Genomic DNA, 23,758 nt, shown 5'->3' on the forward strand with positions numbered 1-23,758 from the left:
AAGCTGGGCAGAGCTTTAATAACCATGACCCTGCTGGTCCTGGCATGACAGCTCTGTTAATTTGATCTTCTCTAATACATGTAGTAGGCTTCAAGGAGAAGGTTGGTTTCCCTGGGTTTAGAGAAATTACCCACGAATTTATCGAATTTCTGTGCAGCTGATTCTGAAGCTTCCAGCTCTCAATGCTGACAGGAAACAGGCTCATCACATAACCAATCTCTCAGATTTGGGATATCTTTAATTGTTCACTGCCAGTGATAACAGATTCTTTCTGTTAAAGGGCTGAAAACATCTCAAATGTTCCCAGAAGGGGCAATGAACTAATGCTTGTTTGTTTTGCTAAAATAACCCCTTAATTTGTATCTTGGCTATCAGTAAAAAAGGATATTTCCCTAAATGACACTTTACTGTGATATTATTGAGAACATTACTTCAAAGTACAACTATGAAAAAAAACTTGGTTAAAAAAACCCAAGTAAACAAGCAGATAAAATGTAACTAGTGAAAGTATAATTATAAATCAAGTCAAATATGTATTTTCCCCCACACAGAATTGCTACAATAATTCCCAAGCACCATCACCTGGTATGGGAAGGTGAGTGGTAAAAGCTGTTACTTCAATTTCTCAACTTAAAGGAGGTTTTCTGCATTTCCTGTGTGCCAGGGGCCTCAGGGAGCAGCTTTTGGGGTGGTTATTTGAAGGGTGTGGGCTTTGATCCATTTTTTGTGTAATTGTCATGGTGGAGGGGGGTGCTGCAGCTCTGCAGGGTTTGTCAGGGAGTTTTGGTGTTTAATTTAATGCTTCTGCCCCCAAACAAGAGCTTTGTTAGTGCTGCAAGGCCAGAGGTTACCAGCACTTGCAGGATTCTCTGTTCCATAGTTTAGCAATTACTTCTGCTCTTTTAAACCCAATAATGAACCTTTGATAAATTATTCCATGAATTTAAGGGTGGGGCCACTTCAGATTTCCATTGTGTTATCTGCAATAATGTTATACAATGCAGTATTCTGGCAGTGGAGTTACTAGGCAGCTGTAAATTTTTTTAAGGTTCATTTAAGCAGTGAATTGAAGATTTTATTGAATTCTGAGATGCTGATATTTGGTAATTAGGTTTTGTAAGCTATAAATAATTACTGGAGGATCCTCAGCAGTTCCCAGCTTGAGATTTCCATTTGTTGAAGGGCAAGTCCTGATTTTTGGTGTGTCAAGGGAATGTTTTCCCATCCCACACCTTGAGTGTGAGCAGAGGGATCTTAGGGGACATCTCAGAGCGTGGTGTGTCTGAAGCTGGTGCATTTCTGCCTTTCCATCTTGCCCTGTGGGCGAGCAGCAAACCTGTTGGGATGCCATCTCCAGTGTCTCCAAAGCTGTCTCCAGGGAATTCAGGAAATTACTCTTCCGGGGCAGCCAACCCTTCAGGGAGCGGGTCCTCGGTGACGATCCCGCAGCGCATCCACCAGATGGCTGCCAGCTACGTCCAGGTCACCTCCAACTTCCTCTATGCCACGGAAATCTGGGAACAAGCAGAACAGCTCTCGAGAGAGCAGAAAGGTAAGGGCTGCCTCGGGGGGCTGGAAACCTCCAGAGGGGGCTGGAACACTCCCAGGCTTTGGGATTCTGTTGATGGAGCCCTGGGTGCTGAAGCTCTGCAAAATCAGGGGGAAAGTGACACCTTGGGGTGCAGGGATACCCCAGGCTGGGTGTTGTGGTTGTCAGGATGGTGTTGGGAGTTGTGGCATAAAAATCTTTGCTGTGTTTCCTGTGAAACGTTCAGTGTAGGAAGACGATCTTGATGCATTTCCCTTTCTGAAATTCTTTAGTAAAGGAAGTTTGGCATAGTTTAATTATTTTCAACCAGAGAAATATAAGTTTTAGGGGAAAACCAAGAAGTTTGGCAATGGTTTGGTTGTTTCCAAGCAGTCTTGTGCAGAAGAATAAAGACACAGATTAGGAATGACCTTTCCTCGTTGCCTTTCTCTCCGCCCCAGCCATGGCTGCAGGGCCCTGGGGCTGGGTGTGGTTGCCCGGTAATCCCAATATAACCAGTTAGATGGTGCCTGGGCCAGTTCTGACCCTCGCTGCTGGGCCAAAGGCAGCACTGCGGTGTTTTACCCCAGAGATACCTTGGCTGGCGGAGAGTGCAGTGGGGCACAGACGCAAGTCCAGGCTTGTCAGGACTCCGTTTACCTCAGGAGAGAGAGCTTCTGGCGATGGTGAAGAGAAGAAAGGGAGTGGATTCTGCTAGAGGGTTATATCCAGATGTTTATTCCATGGGTGCAGAGGTCTGCACTGGGACAATTCCTCCAACAGAATAGAGGCCACATGGTCTCATTAACCTTTTAAGCTCAGGGCAGGGGAAGGGGAGGGGACAGGTGAGCCACCAACCAGGTGAAGGGGCAGGGTCTCAAGGGACTGGGGTCACCTATCACACGATGCCTTGCTGGTATGTTAGCCTGATTGACAGGGCACACTCAGCGAGGGGCGAGGGGGAAGGGAGAAGGTAAAACAGGACATTGCAACACACCGCAACAGCCCGGTGTGCTCCTTTAACGTGTGTTTGTGCTGTTGCAGAGTTCTTTGCAGAACTGGACAAGGTGATGGGGCCCCTGGTGTTTAACACGAGCATCATGACGGAGCTGGTGCGTTACACGCGCCAGGGCCTGCACTGGCTGCGCCTGGACGCCAAGTGAGGAGCCCGGCCCGGCCCTGCCCCTCTTCAGCTGCCTCTGATTCCTCTCCACAACACTGTGTCATGTCAATAAGGAAGACTGCCATAACACATTGCTTAGTTGACACTAAGAGCAAGGAATGCTTTCCCATGTCTCCCATCCTCATTTGTGTTTTGTGTTTAACCCCAAATCAGCTGGTTCATGGACTTCTCCAGTATTCCCGGTTTAAGTTATTTAAATATTTGAAAATTTGCTACGTAAAAGTTGTAGTTTCGCTGATCTGTCATGGATAGATCATTGGGATTCCAGTCACAATACATGAATAGTCAGTTTAAATCCTATTTATTTTAATTTTTTTTTTAATTTTAATTTTGAAAAGCCCCCTTTGGGGCTGGTTTTAGCTATTTCTTCTTCCCTAAATTTCCCCTTTTGAGTACTTAGAAATTAAACCTAGACACTTTATTTAAGTACTTTGTGAGCTTTGTTACTCTGTAATGTCTTGTGGTGGTAGAGCCTGTAAAAGGAACTAGGGTTGATAGGTTCTAACGAGTAGGGACACCATACTTCTCATGCCTAATGCCTATGAGTCGACTAATAAATGGCAACTACAGATTTATTATTGCAGAATTTGTACTAAATAGAAAAGTTCCAGATATTCTTCTACGTATTGAGATACTTCATTTAAATGAATTATAAAGAAATTTATATGGAAAAATATTTAGCTGGATCTGCCTTGGATTGTTTCCAAGGCAGCTTCAAGCCATCGATTAACACTATAACAATCACAAAACATTACAGTAATTTGCATTTAATGTAACGTCCAGGCAATGGTGTAGGAATGACCTTCAGTTTGATGGGTGCGATGCAAACAGGAAAGGCTTTGGAAAAGGACAATCTCGTGCTTTTTTGCATCTCTTCATTTCAAATACCTTTTGTTTCCGTGCTTGTCACTTTTTGACAGTTACGAAATTGGGGAACTTTGTGGTTCCAAACCCAAGAGTAGCTCAGTTCCTACCAGAACGGTCATTTGCATCTTTTCCATTGACTGAGAAACCAGGAATCTTTAGTAGAACTCTAGGTCCATTTTGTCCTCTTAGGGTCTGCTGGGTGATGGACACTACAGGCTGGCAGTGCAGCAGGCGCCTGGGCTGGGAGCAGAGCTGCTCCTGCAGGAAGCACTGTTCTGTGCAGGGTGGATGGCAAACTTGGCTTTACCCCGTGCTGATGAAGGTCCCGTTCATGTCACATCATGTCCACTCCCGAGGGGGCTGCTGGGTGCCACAGAGGGGTGCTGCAGCTGCAGGTGGCCCCTCTCTCCGAGTGCAAACCAAAGTACCTTTCCATGTGAGGTGCTTGTCTGAGTTAAAGGTTTCAAATGCTACTGCTTTCAGTATTGCTTAGTGCCCCCAACATGTCTGGTGTGCCTTATGCCTTACTTTTAGATGAAGATTTTATGAACTGTTTACAAGATGTTTTACAGCAGGACCAGGTATACTGTATGCAGTGGTCTTCTGCAGTACTTGGGTAAAATTCCATTTCCTTTTTCAAAGTCCCGGTGTCTGTCACACAAACTGACTCATCGTGGTGGTCTCCTTCCCCAGAGTCCAACTCTGAATCCTTTGGAGTGAGATTGTGGAATGCTGCTTTGTTTTCTCTCCCATTGAACCCTTTATTCTGTACCAGATATGAACGTGCATGTTCAGGAAAATTATTGCACTAAATTTTTTGTGTAGGTGTAGTTAAGTGCCAAAATCACGGCAACCTCGAGAGAAGGAATAGAATTCTACGCTCCTTAGTACTGCAGTATGTCCTATGGGCTTTAAGAGTTTAGAAGTTTTGCAATTAGTAACCTACTACAAGGTAGCTGCATCTTCGTAGAGCTTCCTTTGCGTCCCAGCGTGTTTTGTACTTCCAGAAAAGCTTTGCTACGTCCGGATTGACAAACGGGGAACAGACCTGGGGCTCTCCCTGGCTCGACTCTTCAGGTCTGTCGGAGCATCCTTTTTATGGAATCACTGTGCAAGGTCACCTTTCTGTTAGTCTTTGCTGTTGGAGACAGAACTCTGTACCCTCAAACTCCCCGCCGTGGGCATGGGACACTGTCAGCTGTGTTTCCTTTCCTCCTCTGAAGTGCCTCGCACACCTCTGACGCTGAGAAATCCCTTGGTAGAAGTTGCATTCGTGGGTGGGTTTGTGTGTAGTGCTGCACTAGCCAGCGTGGCTGTTCTTGGCTTGCTCCTTTGTGCACAGTCACCATTGCTGTCAGCAGGAATGGTGGCATCTCGGGGAATTTTTTTTCCTTAACTAGAGTCCCACAAATACCTTTTGGTGTCACGCGAAATCGGCCCCTCGAAAACGCATCGCTTATCCCTAGAGCAGTGGATCTTCGAAATCGGCTTCAAACAACCAGAAGGCTTTTTTAGCATCATGTCAAAATGTGGACCTGAGCTGGTTGGCAGTGTCCCAGCTGGAGGGGGGGCTCCATGGTGGCCTGTCCCAGGCGCTGTGTCCGTGCAGGGCATCCGCAGGCCCTTGGGGATGGATAGGAAATGCCTTGTGCAGCTGGGGCTGCTGCAAACAGATCAGTTCAAACCTTGCAATTCCAAAAGCATATCTTAATTTGGGATTGACCCTTGTTTCCAAGAGGAAAGTTCTGCACTTGATCAGATTTTATAGCCAAAAAAAAAATAAAAGCAATTAAGTCCTAGGCTTCCATCCCTGTGCCAAAGCAGGAGGGCTCTGTCCCTGTCCTGGGCAGCTCCCAGCAGCACAGGGGGAGTGCAGCTCACAGGAGGGACTAAGGAGGGACTCCCCAGTCCTGGCTTCCCAAATGATTCCCTGGACAGGGAATATGGATCAATACATATCAATGCTGTAATTTTAATTCCCTTGCTGATCATGGCCCCAGTTGGTGAATCTTAAAAATGGCTCAATCAGACTAGGCTTGCTCAGCTATCTGTGCTGTTTGACTTTGCTCTCAGACTTGCAGGTTCCAGGCGATAAAGGTGCAAACCATTTATAATTCCAAACAAATCTTCAGGACCCCAGAGTAAACCAGCCCAAGAGTTTTGTTTTGATTGAATCTCAGCCATAAAGCAGAGCAGACGGATGGCTCTCCTTGGCTTCGATGGCAGTATGCAATTTGTATTGTATGTGTCTTTTAATATATATGTATATATATATGACTCAGTCTGTCCAAAGTTATATGTTATACTTGTTTTTAGATTATGGTGCAACTGACTATATTGATATATTATTTATTGAGTGCTGAGTCACCATCTTATTGGTGATAAATATTGCATATTATCCAGGAGTGCAATGTATATTCCTTTAGATTGCTGAGGCTTGATTGCTGTGGTAACAAAAAATGCCCTGAAATGTATTTATGAATGGCCCCAACACACAGAGTCAGAATTTATGGGAATGATGTAGCACTTGCCTGGGGCAAGTAAAATAAAGCCGTAGGCAGAGAATTACAGAGTTTGCCCAAAAGGCAAACTGCTGGAGAGAGAGAGAAACTACCTTTGCTGTATTTAATGTCATTTTCTGAACAGATCTTTGCCGTCACTGCAGTGTTTCCATTGAGGCAGATCCACAAGGGCCTGAGCAAGTCAAGTTTGAATTACCTATTGGGGAGTAAACAATGGGAGTAAACAAATTCCAAATTCTTACCTTCGCGACAAATCCTTGGGTCAGGGTTGAAACTTCTCCCTGTGCTGTGTCAGTGTTCTGGAAAACCCCAGTTCCGAGCAGTGAGGTCAGTGCTGGGCGTCCTGAGGGACTGAGAGGAGCCAGAGCTTTGCTCACCAACTCACCCAGGTCCAGAGCTGTTCCAGGAGGGGCGGGAAGGGGCACTGGGGTCCCGCTGTGGCCGAGCTTTGGGGCTCTGGTGCCCCTGCAGAGGGAAGGGCTCCGGGGCTGGGCTCCCCCAGGCAGCTCAGGCTCAGCCCCGGCTGCTCTGGAGCAGCTCCAGCTGCTGTGGCAGGGAGCTGGGCTTGGTGTGGCTGTGCCTGCCCTGCTTCCATTCCACCTGGGAGCTCAGTTCCCATGGCTGTGTGAGCTGGGCTTGGTGTGGCTGTGCCTGCCCTGCTTCCATTCCACCTGGGAGCTCAGTTCCCATGGCTGTGTGAGCTGGGCTTGGTGTGGCCATGGTTCCATTCCTGGGAGCTCAGTTCCCATGGCTGTGTGAGCTGGGCTTGGTGTGGCCATGGTTCCATTCCACCTGGGAGCTCAGTTCCCGTGGATGGCTGTGTGAGCTGGGCTTGGTGTGGCCATGGTTCCATTCCTGGGAGCTCAGTTCCCGTGGATGGCTGTGTGAGCTGGGCTTGGTGTGGCCATGGTTCCATTCCTGGGAGCTCAGTTCCCATGGATGGCTGTGTGAGCTGGGCTCAGTGTGGCCATGGTTCCATTCCTGGGAGCTCAGTTCCCATGGATGGCTGTGTGCCCCTTCTGGGGCAGCCCCAGTCCCAGCCCTGTCCCAGCACCGGCTCCTGGCGCTGCCTTGGCATTCCACATCCCAAACTCTACTCCAAGGACCAGGCATGACTTTCCAAGCACAGTTCCTGACATTTGTATCTGGTCCCCCTTTTAAATTGTTTTAAAAAAATTTTGTATATGGAGGATAAAGTGCTTATATATTTATTAAAAATCCTTTATCTTATTTGAAATTATTATTTGGTGAAGAAGGGGTTTTTCTTTTGGGGGAGGGCTGGGGAGGGGAGGTAACTTTTAACCTGTCACTTATAAATGAAGCCCTGATTAATCCTACAGAAAGGTACTATTAGTAACTAATGGGATGTCTCTGTTTTATGCTTTGTACATGACAAGTCCATGTGTTACATTTTGTTTTCTATCAACAGATTTGGGCATCTGTCTTCAACCAAAACCAGAAAAAATAGAAACAAACTGTGATTTTATTTGTTGCAATACATTTGAAATTTCAAAGGGTACTTTGGGGCTCAAAATTAGGATTTCTAAGTCAGTATGTGCATTTCACGTAATAAAGCTGTTAATGGTGAGCAAAGTATTATATACTAACTAGATTTTTTCCACATCTGTATAGTATATTCTATGTATTTTGTGGTATTGAGATTATAGAAAGTTTAGTGTCTGAAACATGCGTTTAATGTGTATTTTTAAACAAATTTATGGCAATTAAAATATTTGGAGAAAAGGGTATCACATTTCAATTTGTAAAGATCTTTTTAACTACTGTGTCATTAAAATGCTTTGTACAATGCAAAACTGTAACTGGAGAAACTAAGTTTAATAAATATCAAATAGATTTTCTGTATTAAACTTCCAACCCCCTGTGCTTGTATCTGTTTTGTGGGGCCTTCTCCTCCCTGGAAGTGCATTTTTAAGCAGTATTTTCTTTCATTAATCCTATTGCTCTGTGAAACAACAGAAAAGTAGCATCCAGTGTGTGTGTGTCCAGACTTGCTGATACTGTTTTTTGTCTTTCAGCCTCCAAGTCGACATCCAACACATCAAAACAGCGTTTTAATCAATTCATTTTAAGACAGGAGAGAAGGTCAGTGGCAAAAGTCAGTCTAGGACATGTATTTAAGTAAATTTGATTAGAACTAATTAAAAGTAAATAGTTCCCATTCCACTTACTGCTGGATATATTTCGGATATTGGAATTGCTATCAGTATTATCAGTTTGGCTCCCTCTTTCCAACAGGGCTTTATCAGAGGGCTGATAAGAGCCGTACTGGGAGGGGATGGGCTCTGATCTACTTTAGCTCTTGCCAGGGGGAAGGATAAATATCCAAAGTCTGACTGGAACTGAGCCCCAGCTCTGTGCTCACCATCCGCTTTGCTCAAGATACAAGGAAAACCAAACTGCTTTGCTGAATATATATTTTAATTCACACCTTCAAATAAATAATAGGAAGCATTACAAAAAAACCAAACGAGCAGGAGATGCAGAGTCCTTTTATTGAGCTTGGCCAGAGGCCTCCAGAGGCGTGGCTGGGGAGGAGATGCTCTCGAGCTCCTGAAAGTCCTTTCATCAGCACATGTGACAGAAATATCAAATACTCTGCTTGCTTGAGGCTCTTGCAGCTCCTGAGCAGTCAATAAATACATCCCAAGTGCATGGAGCATGGTCAGCAGTAACAGTGCAGGCTGTGCTTGGTGCCAGCTCACGCCGAGGCCGTGGAGAGGAGGCAGCGGTTTTTCCTGGGGGAAAAAAATCGGTGTGAGGCACTGAGGGCTGGGGCTGCCCTGCCAGGGGTGCCAGGTACATCTGTGTGCCCCTGTGCCCGCAGTGCTGCGTTCAGGCACTCTGTGTTCCCCTCAATTATTCAGTCTTAATTCATTTTTTGGTCTTTGCTTTCCATCAGAATTCCAAACATAGCATAGCAGCCCACCCTGTCCTATTTACTTACTTATCATTATAATTTATAATATAAAATAAGCTTATTTATAATAATATTAATTAATAATATGATATACAAATAGTATATTATCTCTATATTATTATGTGCTATGTTATATATACTATACTATATATAGTATATAATCATTAATAATAGGACATACTTATCTGTTACTGCTGTTTACATATAGTAGAAAATTATTTGTGCAACAGGTGCCATAGAAAATCACCTTTCAGTAAGTAATTAAGTAATAATTTTAACTAATCAATTTACATGTAGTTGGACAATTTGCTCATGCCTAATGAGAACTAAATAGCTTTTGATATTGTAGTTGCATTTTAAACTATGAGCTTAAATATAATCACCATAAAGTGATTAATTTAGAATATCAATACGAGCTTTTCACTTTTCATTAGTACATGCTTTAGAAGGAAGGATTAATGGGAATGTCTATAAATTGCCCAAAAGCTGTCTGGAGCCCTTTGTTCTCTTTGCCCAGCCGGGTTATTTGGGGTTGCAGTGAAAGGACTGGCTGGCACTCGGGGACCTGGACTCTGCTCTGTTTGTTCTGCTTACTGAGGAGTCTGAGGCTGTTACCCCATCCCCATTCCTGGTATCTTTTTTCATGCACAGAGCGACCTCTGGATGGCGTTGGGAGGAGCCCAGGTGGGAGTTGCTGGCCGCAGCAGAGCTTACCTGCAGAGCATGGTGAGGCACTCGCTGTTGTCCCTGCACGAGGCCCCGATGGGTCTCAGGGACACTCCTCTCCAGAAGGGCGTCATGCGCCGCTGCCGGGCGCTGCGGGGCTGGGGCTGGGGCTGCCTGGGGGACAGGGACACGCCGTGGCTCTGGAACACAGCACGGTGACCGTCAGCACACGTGGCAGCTGCAGCGCTCCCTGCTCTGCTGCTGAGCTCAGCAGTCTTCATTCTAAGTGAGGCTTAACTTGAAATCGCTCTGCTTTGCAGATGGCAAAGCACGGCTTGCAGCCCGACCCCAAAGAAATATCTACCCAAAATTAGGGATGGTTTCATCTTCTTGGGAGTGAAGGCAGAATCGCTGGCTGAGCTATGGCTCAGAGTAGCCCAGTATTCACTAGGCTGTAGCTACATTTTTATGATGCTGAATCCTGTAAAAAGCCCTGCTGTCACATCTTAACTCCTGCCAGTTGTCCATCCAAATCATAACAGCTTTTACGGACTGCCTGTCCTTTGAATTAGCCCTTTAAATAGTTTATTTCAGTATGGTCTCGGTTACCTGGCTGAGCAGCAGTGAGCAGAGCAGAAGGGCTGCCATCACTTTCCACCAGTGCATCTTCCCAGCAGGAGCTGTCACTTGGAGCAGCCGTGGGCAGAGGAGGCACAAAGAGCTCCAGTCAGGACTTCCCAGACTGTCAGCTACATTTTTATAGACTTCATTCTCTTATCGTTGCATCAGCTGCCAGATATTACAGGAGCAAAGTTCGCTTTGGAGCAAGAGGGAATTGCTAAGTCTACATCTGCTGCAGTGATCTGGTTCAAGGCCTGTCTCGAGCTAATGATTTACTCCCCTCCCACTTGTACTTTGTCTGGTCAGTTGTGCTGACCCCTTGTGCCAGCTGTTCCTTTTTTTAAAGCCCTCCTAAGATGTTACCAGAACTCCATGGTCTATTTGTAAGCAAAGGGGGGCTGGCCCAAATTATTGTGGTCAAGATCAAAAGCCTAATTTAACTTCTGTAGCTCTGAGTTAGCCAACCAGGGGAAAGGGTTGTATTACCAAGCTGATTTGGAGCAGAGAATTGTGCTTTTGATTTGTTTCTCGCTCTTGGTACATGAAAGAACCATAAGGAAGTTGCTTAACCTTTATTTCCAGGCACACAGTGCTCAAAAAGCAGGTGTAACATTTTCCAGCTGGGTTTGGGAAAACGTGTGATAACTCACAGAGCTCTTCCCCCAGGAATCCCAAGGTGTGAAAGATAATCATCTCTAGGTAAATAATGCAAGAGGCTGCTCAGGGCTGGTCTGGAGCTGAGGAGCTCCATGTGCAGCCTGTGGTTCCATGGATGAGCCATCTCTGCCCAGCTGTGTCACTCACCATCAGGCTTCCAGAAGTGCCAGCAGCTCCCATGGGGGTAGAGGGGCTCATTGAGAGGAAAATTCAGTTTTTCCATTGTGGGGTGAGATTGCAGCAGCAGAGAGAGGTGTGAGCACAGCTAGTGCCTCTCGTGTCCTCTCCCCTCTGCCTACACACTTGTGCCTGTCCCAGCGTCTCGTGGCTCCTCACCTGTGGGATCTTGTGGATCTCGTTGGATGGGGCTTGGAGCAACCTGGGCTAGTGAAGGTGGGGGGACTGCAGGAGCTCTAAGGGCCTTTCCAACCCAAACCACGCTGTGGTTCTGCTGGCACCCACCTCTGTCAGGTCAAGACATGAGATTGCAGAGTGATAGAGAATTCCAACCTGTGTCACTGTGTGCAGGTTTTGGAACACACTGTTTGAATTCAAGTAAATACAAAGTAATAAATGTATAATGAACTGTTTTAGCTAAATTGCAAATACAGATCTGGATGTCATAGGCTCTGTTTCTCTGATTGCTTAACATGAAGGCACAAGTGCCAGCGTGGAGAGCAAGTGACTTGGATTAAGATAATGCTGCGATGTCAGATGATTACCCCTTAGCCCAAATTTCCCTGGGATGAAAAGAAAAACCTTCCCAGCACAGTGTACAACACTATTCAATCATTCCCATCATAGGATGGTTCTTACACACCTTCCTCTGCCCTACTTGTTCTGCTTTTCTGGGAGGAGGAAGCAAAATTTTCATTATTTCACCTTCTTGGATCTTAAGGGAAGGAAATGGGACAGTAAATCATGTCAGACAAGTAGCTGAACTTAAGAAGTTTATTTTATATTTGAGTGGGAACTTCTCAGTTGTTTTTCCCATGGAGTCCTTCCTTTTCCTGTAACTTGAGTTCTAATTCCTGCTGTTTCCATCAGGCACTAGTGCAGAACACAACAGAGGACAAGCAGCATGAGCAGGAGCCCTGACTACTTCCATGAAACAGGATTTGGAATAGCAGAAGAGCCCTCTGTAAGTCATCGTCTCTCAGCTTTTCTGGCTGGGGAAGGCTGGTACTTTGTGATGATAAATCAGAATTGTTGTCTGTCCCTCTGGGTCACTAATAGCATCAGACTGTCCCTGTCAGGCAGCAAACTGCTCTGAGCAAGAAACTGGGGAAAAAAAGTTTAACTGAGCTGGTCCTTTCCATGCCCTCAATTCCCACAGGCCAGTAAGACCCCACAGTAGAGATGTGAGAAAATAAACACAAAATGTTGCTCTGTTGCCACTTCTAATAATTGCCCAGAGGAGAACAGAAATAAATGAGTGAAAAATTCTCAAGCCCCTTGTTCAGATTCTGAAACGCCCATGGGTTGAACTCCCACTGCCACAGGGCTGGCTGGAGCCATCCCAGCTGGGAATGGGGTCTGCATCTGAGGTGGAGGTTGGCAGGGCAGGATTAGGATGGGTGGGCAGGGTTGGCATGGCTGGGAAGGTTTGGGGTGGGTGAGCAGGGTCACAGGATGGCAGGGCAGGGTTGGCATGGCTGGAAAGGTTTGGGGTGGGTGGGCAGGGTCACAGGATGGCAGGGCAGGGTCACAGGATGGCAGGGGAGCAGCAGGCTGCTGTGCAGCAGCTCGGTGCTGACCCTGTCCCTCGGTGCTGACCCTGCTGGGCCGGTGCGTGGCCGCGGTGCCGCTGCCCCTCTGTCCCTGTGTTTGTGTTAGTCTGGCCCCTGGGCCAGGCACGGTTCAGCCGTCTGTGAGCAGGAGCAGGGACCTCGTGAGAGCCCTGGCAGTGCTGGGACAGCACACGGTGACAGAGCTGCACAGGGCCGGCACCGAGGCCACCCCTCTGTGGCTCTCAGAGGCACCGTGAGCAGGACACACGTTCTGAATGAAACAGCTCAGGGAGAGGGATTTTATACAGGCACACAGTGACAGACTGCCAGGGTTAGATGGGACATTGGGAATTGTTCCCTGGGAGGCCCTGACACACATTTTCCAGAGCAGCTGTGGTTGCCCCTGGATCCCTGCAAGTGTCCAAGGCCAGGCTGGACAGGGCTTGGAGCAGCCTGGGATAGTGGAAGGTGTCCCTGCCCACGGCAGGAGTGGCATTGGATGGGCTCTGAGGTCTCTTCTGGGATAAATCTGCCTCTACACATCTCTGCCAGTTCACAGCCACAGCAGCCAGTTTGTTGCTCCTCACTTGCTTAAGCTGCCTAGAAAATACCAGTGACCCAAAACGCAGTTAAGCACAGAATATTTTTGGGACAGCTTGGGAGCACTGGTTGATTGATTTTATTGCTACTTATGCCAGCCTCAGGCTGTGCTTGGAGGAAAGAGGCTGAGCTGGGTCTCACGTGCTCTGGTCCCCAAAATACTCCAGCGCTGAGCTATAAAAATTGCATGGCCCCAGCTTCCTGAAGTGAGAGCATCATTGTCTTCCTGACAGCCCAGCCCTGAGCACACAGGGAAACGTCACTCCTGCCCTGCAGATAAGATAAACTCTCAGGACAGCTCCAGGAATAGCACAGCAGGAACACCAACGTGTTGCTCTGCATGGGGTGGGAGCTGGAGGCAGTCACTGGAACATTGGGAGGAAAAAATTAGGATAAAGGAACCAGCCAGGTGTACTGAGCTTCCAACAGTGAAGGTGTTTCTACACTCAGAGACACAGGTGAATGAAGTTGACACTGCCTGTGTCAACTTTATTACCAGCAGCTGATTTTAAATCATCTTCAGGCATTTAGCAGTCTTGCTTCTCCTGGCAGTTTTCAAGAAGGTTCTGATGCAGCCTGTTACCACTGATCAGATATCAGAGTGTAGTTAATTACCCAATTAACATTAGCATAACTAGGTAATTAGAATCATAGGATCAGAGAACAGCCCAGGTTGGAAGGGACCTTGGCAGATCAGCTGGTGCAGGATGTGTGGGAAGGGAGCCCAGAGGAGGTTACCTGGCACCCCGTCCAGTCACCTCCTGAAACCGCCAGGCTGTTCCAGGGACGGATTGTTCTCACTGGAAAAAATTCCTTTGTTACACAGAGATGAAACCTCTCCCGGTGCAGCCTGTACCTGTTCACCTTCTGCCTGGGGCTCCCATGAAGAGCGAGCCTCCAGCCAGAGGTCAGGGTCCATCCCAAATCCCAAGCCACCAGCCAGCCCCTCCAGCTTTAATCAATACCAAACCAGGGGGTGTTTGTTTTTCACAGATCTCAAGGCTGGAGGAAAAGCAGTGGCCAGCGATGGGAAAAATAAACGGGACAAGGAACAATTTCAAACCAGCCCTCGTTGCACTTTATACTGAGGAATATTTCAAAGAAACAGGAATTACGAAGGCTGGAAGTGCTCTAAGATAAAACATCCGAGCACATGGAACTTCAGCCTGATTATCTGCCTGTACAGAGAGAACCAGACAAGGGATTTGATGCTCCTCACCTCAAACAGCTCAAGACACGGATTTCACACAGAGTCATGGGGCAAAGTTACAGTTTATTAGCCAAGGCTTATCTCCCTGTTAATCCCCTCCGGCCATGGGAACAAGCACAGCAGGTCCCGGGGAGCTCCGGAGCCACGTGGGCACTGCTCGTGGGCACCGGGCACTGCTCGTGGGCACCGGGCACTGCTCCTGCTCAGCGGTCGCACTCGTAGTCAGCCGGGTTCTTCCTCTTGAGCCGCTCGAACTCCTGCGTCCCCCAGGAATAAATCAGGTAACCGAGGGCCAGGGCTGCCAGGGACAGAAGACAGGCACAGTCAGGGGACACCACAAAGAGGGGACACTGCTAGAAAGGGACACTCTCCATAAAGGGACAGTGAAACGATGGAACGCTGCTCTAAGGGAATAATGTAGTGAGAGGACACTGCAGTAAGGGGAAATTCCCAATAAAGTGGCATACGATGCAGTGACGGGACACCTAGAAAGGACACTGTAGTGAGGGGACATTGGAATAAGGGGATTTCACCACACGAGCACACTGGGAGAAGGGGATTTAACCACACGGGGACACTGGGAGAATGAAATATTCACAATATGGGGACACCGCAGTGAGGGGACACTGCACGGCGCACAGCACCTACCTCCTGCGACACAACAACATCCCACAACCCCCACCCTGCCCCAGTGCTTCCCCCTCCCCAAATTTACACCACGAAGGAGGTACAAAAAACAGGGAATCCCCCCCTGTACTCACGGGGCACCACCTTCAACACCTGGGAGGCGAAGCGGCGGGCCACGTTGGGGACGCCGTGGGACAGGGCGTTGGGGAAGGCTTGCTGCTCGAAGGGCGACAGGCTGTAGGAGATGACATGGCGCACCCGCGCCAGGTTCCCGAAGTGCTTCCCCATGGCCGCGGTGTCCCCTCGGTCACAGCGCAATGGCCGCCGCCCGTCCCGGAACTGCCTCGGCGAGGCCTTCCGGGGCACCGCGAGCGGCGCTTTCCGTTTGTACCAAACGGTAGAGGCGGTGAAATACGTGTGTGATAAATCACAGTTACACTAAAGTGTGTTTTTAACGGGCGGTTTGTAATAAATGGTGTGCTCAATAAACGGGCCCTGCTCTGAGGGGAAGGGGGAGGGGGTCACGCGAGGCACCTGCGCCGTGAGGGGCGGGGGGGGGGCGGTGCCTCAGAGCGGAAAACCGCCAAAAATAAATAACGGAGAAATAAACCAACATTTGTGTGGCGATTGTGGAGTCCGATGGAAAATAAATAATGGTCTGAAGAAAAACCCACTATTGTGTGGCGATTGTGGAGCTCCGATGGAAAATAAATAATGGTCTAGGAAAAATCTACTTTTGTGTGGCGATGGGGGAGCTCCAAATGAAAATAAATAACGGTCTGAGGAAAAACCCACTTTTCTGTGGCGATTGTGGAGTTCCAATGAACAGCGGAAGTGTCTGAAGCAGAAAATCATGGAATTCTGGAAGAGTTTGCTCTGGAAAAGGCTTTTAAAGGTTAAATATCCTGCCCCGCAATGAGCATCATAAACAATATTGGAATTATTATTAGAATGTATGAGACATCTATCACATAACTGAAATTACTATTAGACTATATTAGATATCTTCACTATTACTGGAATTATTAATAGAGTTTATAATTATTAGACTATATTAGACCTATTCCATATTATTCGAATTATATAGTATATTCAACATCAAACTTATTTAAATTACTATTAGAATATATTAGAGATCTTCAACGTTATTGCAATTATAATTAGAATATATTAGAATTATTATATCAGCTTCCACATTAACAGATAATTTTTAGGATTACTATAATTAATCATCTTCCACATAATTGAAACTATTAGAAGATACTAGAATTGTTAGGCATATTTAACATTATTGGATTTATTATTAGACTAGATGAGAAAGGTTAGAATATTAGACATTTTCACCATGATTTGAATGATAGTAGAATTATTAGACTGCATTAGACATTTTCAACTTTATTTGGATCAATATGCTCTATTAGACATATTTGCCATTATTTAAACTAATATGACACTATATTCGATTTATTAGAATATGTTAAACATCATCAACATTGTTGGAATTATTATTAGAATATATTAGATATTGGTATTATTACAATACATTACACATTTAATATATTATTATTAGAATTGTTATACTATATTAAAGACATCCATTAATGGAATATTAGAATATATTAGGATTATTGGGCTACATTAGACTTTTCACCATAATTAGAAGGAGTTGTCTCAGGAAACAATTCCATTTATTTTCTTTTCTGGCAGGTGAGCAAAGCCAAATTCCCAGAGTTTGAAGGGAAGAACAGAAATTATACAATCCAAACTGACCCAGCTGCCCACAGTGCTGGCACCAGGATGATTTTATGTGATACCAGGGTTCTGTTTTGAGCTTTTGGTGTCAATCACTTTGATTTTAGCAGTCAGAGACCGAAACCTGGAGCGGGATGTTCACTTTTAGAGCAGATTTGTGCTCCAGGAGCTCTCCAGCCACTGCTCCATCTGTGGGTTCAGTGACCAGGTGAACCAGAGTGACACCACTCAGCAGTCCCTGCCCTGCCAGGCTGAATTCCCAGCCTCTGGAAAAGCTCAGGATCTCAGGTAGGGGCTGGTTGGGTGGCTGAGTGCAGAAAGTTACACCATTTGTTTATTAATCCATTAGCAAGTCAATGTTAAAGAATGTTCTGAACAAGTTTTACAAGATAGTGCTGCTCCACAGCCTTTAATTAGCAAACAAACAAGAAAAATGCCCACTAAAGCTGAGACGTTTTGTGTATGAGCCCCAAGTCCAGGAGGAGAAAATAAATCATAATAAATCAATTACAGTAAAAATTTGGTGTGAAAGCATCTAGAGTTGAGGCACTTGTTACCGACAGTTTCATTGTGAGAGGAAACAAAGCTGCAGCCCCACATTTCAAAATATTAAACCCATTGAACAGCATTTACACCAACACATTTAAGGATTTTAGAAGCCATTTTGGGGGATTAGGCTTTTTAAACAATTCTTCCTATTTAAGAAGCTAGTGGCAATGTGCCTCCAGCAGACAATGTTCTGCTCTCACCCCATGGACAGCTGCTCCTTATTCTTGAATAAAGGAAGCCTCACCTGATGCCAGTTGTTACCAAAATAGTGCCTAAAGTGTCCACAAATTACCCACAACTGCCCTTAAATTCTCACCCTTCTTTTAGCTGAGAAAGCCCAGAGCGCAACAGAAGAAAAGCAAGAAAACAACCTTTTAATCTTTGTAGAACTGTGAGGAAGGGTTTTGTCACCCTGCTTGGAAGAGCTGGAATGTGGTAGGGGAAGAGAATGAAAAACTGAAGAAATAATTCTGACATTAAAGACTTTCTCCCCTTGCTAGTCATTGCTGGAGATGCCACACACAAGGTTTCTGTAGAGGCAGAGTAGCAGGCACTGCATGTCAGGGTATGTGTGACAGCCATTTATTTCTCTCTCTTTTTTTTAAATCTGTAATAAAGCAGCTTAAAAATAGACATTTAATAGTTGAAACCTTTCCCCCATTTTAAATGCAAAATTCTCCCGATAAAAAGACACTATTTACATTTAACTGCACATTCTAGAGAGGCTGAGTGAGTACAAAAACCAGTGCTCTGATGTGAACCCCCTTGTGCTAACTCGGTGCTAAATCCCAGCTCCTGGAGTTCCAGTGCTCGTAGCTACAGCACCTTGAGAATGCAAAACTAAAAGGTGTATTTGGAGCGCACACCCTGCCCAAGCAGAGCCGCTAGCGGCAGGTGCACTTGGTGGCGATCATGTCCTCGTACTCCTTGTAGGCGATGGAGCCGTCGGGCTCGATGGTGAGCACGCTGAGCGGGCTGTAGGCGGCGGGCACGCACGAGGGCCGCGGCACGGCGGGGTCCAGGCGCTCGTAGATGAGGGTCTGCACCATGGTGTGCACCGGGGAGCCGTAGCGCTGGCCCAGGGCGCGGGGGCAGTCCCCGCGGCAGAACTGCGGGCTGTAGCGGTGCGGGGCGATGATCCAGCGGTCCCAGCGCAGCTGGCTGAAGCTCAGGCGGAAGTTGTGCAGCTCGCACTCGTGCGGAGGGAACGCGAACTGCTTCAGGTTGTGGGGCGAGGAGGCTGGCGCCGCTTTGGGATTCTCGTTCCTTCGCTGCCGAGAGGCCCTTTTACCCTGGGGATTGCCTTGGTCACCCCTTGGAGCATCCACCTGCGGGCTGCTGCTTTTCCTCCCGTGCCCCAGTGAGCTCCCCCGGTGATGAGCTTGCTCGCTGGTGTCGTTCAGATAGAGCAGGAGGGAAGGGGGAACCAGTGTCACATTCATAGCCTTTCCCAGCTTCGTGCTCCCTTGTGGGTCACCCGTCAGACAAGTGAAGTTCAGAGCCATGTGCACGTTCCTCCTGCTCATAGCAATCAGAGGCCGCAGGAAAGAAGTCACATCCATCTCCACCCATTTGCGTTTCCTAACGTCAGAGTGCAGGCTAAAAGCTAAAGAGTGGGAAATGCTGGGACAAACTTGGCTGGAAAAATCATGTTCCTTGAGGGATAAATGGCATATGCAGGTAATGGAAGAGGAAATGGGAACAGATGTGTCAAAGGAATAAAGCAAGACAGACTTGAGTAAGTGCTCCAGAGCAGTAACACGATCCAAGCTGAAGAGTAAATCCACCGAGTGAGTATCTCCTGGGAAGGGAAACAGATTCCTGTAGTGTTAGTGTGTCTTATTTTTCCACCTAGACATAAATACTGTTGTAGTGGATAAGTAAAAATTATTCAGCAGCATAAGAAAACAATTTCAATGCCCTTCCTTACATTTACTATGTGAAATTTCTACTTTGGTCAGGGACATACAAGTTAAAAATTAAGAAATTTTAAAAAAACAAAGAAAGCCCCTGATTTTAACAGTTGTTATGATTCATTTCTTTAAAAGAACCAACACAGGGGGAAGTCAGCTGTTGTCTCTTTAGTGCTGGTGTGGGGTAACAGGAACTAAACACTCCAGATGATACAAACCATGAACTCCACCTCAAAGGGCTGTTCCTGTGCTGCAGCATAATGCTTGTGTTTATCTGTCTTTCTATGAAAAACCCCAGCCAGGAGAACTCAGGTCACCTCAGCAGGATTAACAGCCAACGATTTCTAGGCGCTGTTGTTGTGAACAGCCCACTCTTAAGAAAGCCATTGAAGGACCATGTTACAGTGTGCCCAGCCATCCCAGTTCTGAGCCTGATTTATGAGTAATTCTACTCTTCCCTTCAGAGTTTGGTCATGATTCTTCTCTAGCAAATGCACTGGGCAAGGAGAGGAGTCTCTGGCAGTGGGTTCAGGCAGTTTGGTACAAGTCTCATACCTGTGCTGTAGTTCTTTGAAAAAAGCAAAGCCAAGGTGGGCTGTAGAAGGAAATGTACTGCCCCTTATGCCTCAACAGTTTTTGCCACTTTTCTTACTTCACTGAGATCTGCTTGTGGCTTTTTCTGACTCATGAGGAGATGAGTCAGCCTGAGACATCAGCATGTCTTGTACATACCGCTTGTGTGGTGTTCCCAGCCTGTAAAGTCTGTACCCAATGCCACTCAAGGAGAAGTAGGCTATGAAAAACTCCCCCAGTTTAGGAGAAGAGCCTCCAGGACTAAAACAGCAGCAGCGCTGAAGGAAGGAGGTATTTTAATCTGGTGCTGCCGGCACAGGACACACAGAAACCTCGCGTGCCCTCCCCGGCAGTGCCCACCTACCTCTGGCCGGGTGCGCGGGGCTGCGCTCGCAGTCCCAGCACGGCGCCAAGAGCCGCACCGTGTTGTAGAGGCGGCCTCGCTGCGCCCGGGGCACGCCGTCCCTGGTGGCAGAGAGCCGGTACAGCCTCTTCATGTACCGCAGGGCCCGCGAGTCCGGCTGCAGCCGCGGCGCCTCGCCGTGCCAGCCGCGGGGGCCGCGGTCGCGCAGCACCTTGAGCAGCGGGGGCAGGAGGGCCGGGGCTGGGGCCGCCCCTCGGGGCAGCTGCGGCCCCGCAGCAGCCTCGGGAGCCCCCCAAAACCCGCGGGGCACTGCAGAGCCCCCCCGGCCCCGGGAGCGGGGCGAGCCCGGGGCGCCCGCAGAGAGCCAGGACAAGCAGCAGTACAAACAAACGCAAACCCTCCAAGTGCTCTCCATGCTCTTGAGGGCTGCGGATGAAAAATCACCTTCCCTCAAGTATTCGAGGAAAAACAGGAGTGCCTGAACCCAATCCCTTTATATGGGTTGCAGCTGTGGAATGTGAGGGAGGTTTCCTTCTGATTAGGAAACAAAGAGAAAGATCTGCAGCTGGTCCCTGAAACCACAGGTTCAGTGCAGTTGGGCTAAGCCTTGGCCCTGGAAGCTTATTATAAAGAGATACCAATTCTGAATTAACCTTTTTCACATGGGAAATTACAGGCTGGGAGCGAGTGCCAGCCCGCAGAGGGAGCTGGGGAGGCGTTAGTGCTGCCTGCTCTAATTAATCCTGGTTTATTTGCAGGAATATATAAAGCTAAATATTACTGCTTTTAGCCTTTGGCCCCTCTCCATATGCTGGTGGAGTAGTTTTACCAGCTCTGAGCTGAACAATCCAGCCCCCAGCTGCTCACTGGGTATAAAGTTGTGGTTTTTGTTAAGGAATAAGCTTTGAGGCTGCTTTGAGGGCATCTTACAGGTAGTTTAATTTAGGGGTTATATCAGATGTTCTCCCTCTTGCCTTGGTGTGCTGCAGTGGAAAGCTGATTATGCCAAGCTTGTTACTATTTCTTTCAGCTTCCCTGGTGTATTTTCCTGCCTGGGAAACTCTTGTTTACAAGCTGGAGAGTAAAGAAAGCCCTGAAGAATCAAAAATTGTGAAAAAGGGAGAGTCTGCTGGTGTTACCTGCCCTGTTTGCTGCCTGAGGCGAGGTTTTAGGTCACCTGCTGTACACCAGATTTGAGTTATTTTCTCAGAATTTTTTTATACTGGTCTCTCTTGCAGGATCTCTGCCATGGGGTTTCAGTTGTGGCTTTGAAGTAGGAGTAAGGAAATATTTCTCATTTGGTTGGTGTCTTGTTTATTTTTCATTATTGTTGGATGTGGTTAAGGTGCAAGTCTGGTGCTGCAGACTCCAGAGCAGGGGGACTGGAGGTTTTTTGTGATTGGGAAATACAAGGTGTTTTCAGAAATCCCTTCTTGTCTCACTTGTTACTTGGTATCAAGGCAGGGGCCCATTGTGGTGAGTCAAAAAGGTTGCTGAGTTTACTCTGAATTACAGAACGTACTGAATTTACTTTGAATTATTAGTAGAAGGTATATGGAACAAAAAGCAATAACCCCAAGCCTTAGACAGCATCTGCTCAGTGCTGGCAGTGGCTCACTGGTGATTGGGCTGGTTCCCACTTCCGTCTTCCCAAAATAAGCTCTATTTATTTTTATCTTAATGGGTCAGGGCTGCAGCTCCTAAGCAGAGCTAATGGTCTCAAGGGCATCCTCTAAGTTTAAACAGGGTTTTGACTCATTTTTATGGGGGCTTTTGGAGAGGGACAATCACTCTCTGTAGGCTGCTTACAGGCTTCCAAACTGCTTTTATGCAGGGCAATAAAAATTACTCAAATCACCATCCCACAGTAAGACTGGAGGCCTGTTGGGTGGAAAAATGCTTCCTCCTTCCCATTAGTATCCCCCAAAACCCCAAAGCACTGACACTCCTCTGTGGTGAGGCACACTCCCATTGTTACTGCTGGGTTTTAAGCTGCCTCCAGCCTTGGTGTGAATTTCAGCTCTTCTGGCATTTGCTGAATCACTTTATTTGGCTACAAAGTCGTGGCTGCAAGGTCAGTGCCTAACAATGAAACCAGTGAGTTCTGAGAAGGTAAACAAGGGGAAATCCTTCCAGGCTGGGACACAGCCCTGCCCTGGGCTGGGAACTGATGGTTGCCCACATTTATGCACTCCCACGTCTCCCCCACAGCACGTGCCCAGCAACAGCAAAGGGTGAATGAACCTTCAGGTGACTTTGTCCTGCAGGATTGAGGATGGCAAGCCAGATATATTTATATAGAAATAAATGATTTATCACGCTAGTGATAAGACTAGAAAAGCCTTAAACAGAATTGTTTGCTACCTAGTATGTGTAGCCAGAACTACTAACATATTACAGTGCACTAGTTTTGAAGCAAAACTGAAGCATTTATATTAAAGCAGTTATATTGAGGCAATTATACTAAAGACAGCAAAAAGTATTAGCTAGAGGATGGTGTTACTCATCCAGACCAATGACTGTGGTGGGCAAATCTCTTTGGCTCAGCCCTGAGGAGTGGCCTTGAGGGGTGTCCCCACTCCAGGGAGGGGTGTGTTGGAAAACCCTCTGTTAAACAGTGGGCCTGGCTGTCAGGCAGATGTGTCTGGGCCAGCTGTGCCAGCTCAGCAGCTTTGGGTGAGGTGTCAGTAGCATCACTTGTTTGTTCCTTTGTCAGGCACTTTATCATCTGCCACATTTTCACCTGGCTCTCAGGATGTTTAACTCTGGGATCCATGGATCAGGCTGGTTTTGACATTATTCACCCCAAAAGCAGCATGAACACCTTCTCCACTCACTGACAGCTTTTTGAGCGGGGCATTGTTTGAGTTGTTCCCCCCACTCCAGGCAGAGCATCCTGAGCAGGGGCTGCACCCCCAGCCCACACCTGTCCCTGAGCCAGCCCCCCTTCCCTGGGGACACCACAGCAGTCACGGCACAGAGGCTGCTGCTAAAAGCAGCACAGAGGGGACGAGACCTGCTGAATGTCCCCTGCAGGGTCTCACTGACACAAAAAGCACTGAGCACGAGTCTCAGGCTGCTCTGATTCTCTGTGCAGTCTGTTTATTTAACAAATTGTGCTGCCAAGTGTTCTCAGCAGAGCTGTCTGGGACCCCGGTGGAGCCTGGCCTGGCTGTGCAGCACAGACAGATTTTCCATCAGCACAGAAGGAGCTTCCCTTCCCAGCAGTTTCTCCCCGCAGTGCTGAGCTGGGTCAGGCTCTCACTGCCTTCCCCATGCTGCAGACTGGGCACAAAACCCCCTGAGCTGTGAATTCCCTGGAGCTGCCTGGCAGGATTGCTGTGAGTCCCAGCATCCTCTCGTCCCTGGCCCGTGTCACACCACCCCAGAGCACAGGTGCCATGGGGTAGGAGCAGGGCCAGCAGAGGAGCTGTTCCTTTCCTCACCATCTGAGGAAA

At 47.4% G+C, this 23,758-nt stretch overlaps 4 protein-coding genes and 2 long non-coding RNA genes across 6 annotated transcripts in view; 2 read left to right on the forward strand and 4 right to left on the reverse strand.

Annotated features, from left to right (window-relative positions):
* Window positions 1–5,363, forward strand: part of AFF4 (ALF transcription elongation factor 4) — a 44,983-nt gene extending 39,620 nt beyond the window's left edge. The window contains exons 20-22 of the mRNA XM_074552256.1: window positions 552–595; window positions 1,332–1,552; window positions 2,573–5,363. Of these exons, the coding sequence (XP_074408357.1) occupies window positions 552–595; window positions 1,332–1,552; window positions 2,573–2,691 (384 nt within the window). The 3' untranslated portion in view covers window positions 2,692–5,363. The remainder of the gene's footprint in view (window positions 1–551; window positions 596–1,331; window positions 1,553–2,572) is intronic.
* Window positions 5,364–6,789: 1,426 nt separating this feature from the next.
* On the reverse strand, window positions 6,790–7,030 carry LOC141730951 (uncharacterized). Its single transcript, XR_012582805.1, has 2 exons — window positions 6,893–7,030; window positions 6,790–6,830 (listed from the first exon to the last, which is right to left on the reverse strand). It is a non-coding gene; the product is annotated as an uncharacterized LOC141730951 (long non-coding RNA).
* A 210-nt stretch (window positions 7,031–7,240) lies between these two features.
* LOC113460025 (uncharacterized) lies at window positions 7,241–15,461 on the forward strand. The gene is made up of 3 exons (XR_012582804.1): window positions 7,241–8,203; window positions 9,690–12,123; window positions 14,306–15,461. It is a non-coding gene; the product is annotated as an uncharacterized LOC113460025 (long non-coding RNA).
* On the reverse strand, window positions 8,519–10,448 carry LEAP2 (liver enriched antimicrobial peptide 2). Its single transcript, XM_005493060.3, has 3 exons — window positions 10,314–10,448; window positions 9,753–9,904; window positions 8,519–8,856 (listed from the first exon to the last, which is right to left on the reverse strand). Exons 1-3 carry the CDS (start codon window positions 10,368–10,370, stop codon window positions 8,820–8,822), a joined length of 246 nt encoding a protein of 81 aa, XP_005493117.1. The 5' UTR covers window positions 10,371–10,448; the 3' UTR covers window positions 8,519–8,819.
* Window positions 14,566–15,548, reverse strand: UQCRQ (ubiquinol-cytochrome c reductase complex III subunit VII). Its single transcript, XM_005493059.2, has 2 exons — window positions 15,284–15,548; window positions 14,566–14,820 (listed from the first exon to the last, which is right to left on the reverse strand). Exons 1-2 carry the CDS (start codon window positions 15,435–15,437, stop codon window positions 14,726–14,728), a joined length of 249 nt encoding a protein of 82 aa, XP_005493116.1. The 5' UTR covers window positions 15,438–15,548; the 3' UTR covers window positions 14,566–14,725.
* Window positions 15,549–18,010: 2,462 nt separating this feature from the next.
* On the reverse strand, window positions 18,011–20,935 carry GDF9 (growth differentiation factor 9). Its single transcript, XM_074552139.1, has 2 exons — window positions 20,301–20,935; window positions 18,011–19,251 (listed from the first exon to the last, which is right to left on the reverse strand). Exons 1-2 carry the CDS (start codon window positions 20,713–20,715, stop codon window positions 18,335–18,337), a joined length of 1,332 nt encoding a protein of 443 aa, XP_074408240.1. The 5' UTR covers window positions 20,716–20,935; the 3' UTR covers window positions 18,011–18,334.
* Window positions 20,936–23,758: the final 2,823 nt, after the last annotated feature.

Source organism: Zonotrichia albicollis, chromosome 15 (assembly GCF_047830755.1).
Source record: "Zonotrichia albicollis isolate bZonAlb1 chromosome 15, bZonAlb1.hap1, whole genome shotgun sequence".
Lineage (NCBI taxonomy): Eukaryota > Metazoa > Chordata > Aves > Passeriformes > Passerellidae > Zonotrichia > Zonotrichia albicollis.

What these genes read in the sequence shown, in the direction of transcription:
- GDF9 (XM_074552139.1), bottom strand. Translation starts at nt 20,715, where the DNA reads ATGGAGAGCACTTGGAGGGTTTGCGTTTGTTTGTACTGCTGCTTGTCC. An exon ending in CCCCGCGCACCCGGCCAGAG is followed by an intron (nt 19,252 to 20,300) that starts GTAGGTGGGCAC and finishes TTCCCTTCCCAG; the next exon opens with GAGATACTCACTCGGTGGAT.
- UQCRQ (XM_005493059.2), bottom strand. Translation starts at nt 15,437, where the DNA reads ATGGGGAAGCACTTCGGGAACCTGGCGCGGGTGCGCCATGTCATCTCC. An exon ending in GGTGTTGAAGGTGGTGCCCC is followed by an intron (nt 14,821 to 15,283) that starts GTGAGTACAGGG and finishes TGTCCCTGGCAG; the next exon opens with CCCTGGCCCTCGGTTACCTG.
- LEAP2 (XM_005493060.3), bottom strand. Translation starts at nt 10,370, where the DNA reads ATGCACTGGTGGAAAGTGATGGCAGCCCTTCTGCTCTGCTCACTGCTG. An exon ending in GCTCACTGCTGCTCAGCCAG is followed by an intron (nt 9,905 to 10,313) that starts GTAACCGAGACC and finishes GCTGTGTTCCAG; the next exon opens with AGCCACGGCGTGTCCCTGTC. An exon ending in TGCCTCACCATGCTCTGCAG is followed by an intron (nt 8,857 to 9,752) that starts GTAAGCTCTGCT and finishes TTTTTCCCCCAG; the next exon opens with GAAAAACCGCTGCCTCCTCT.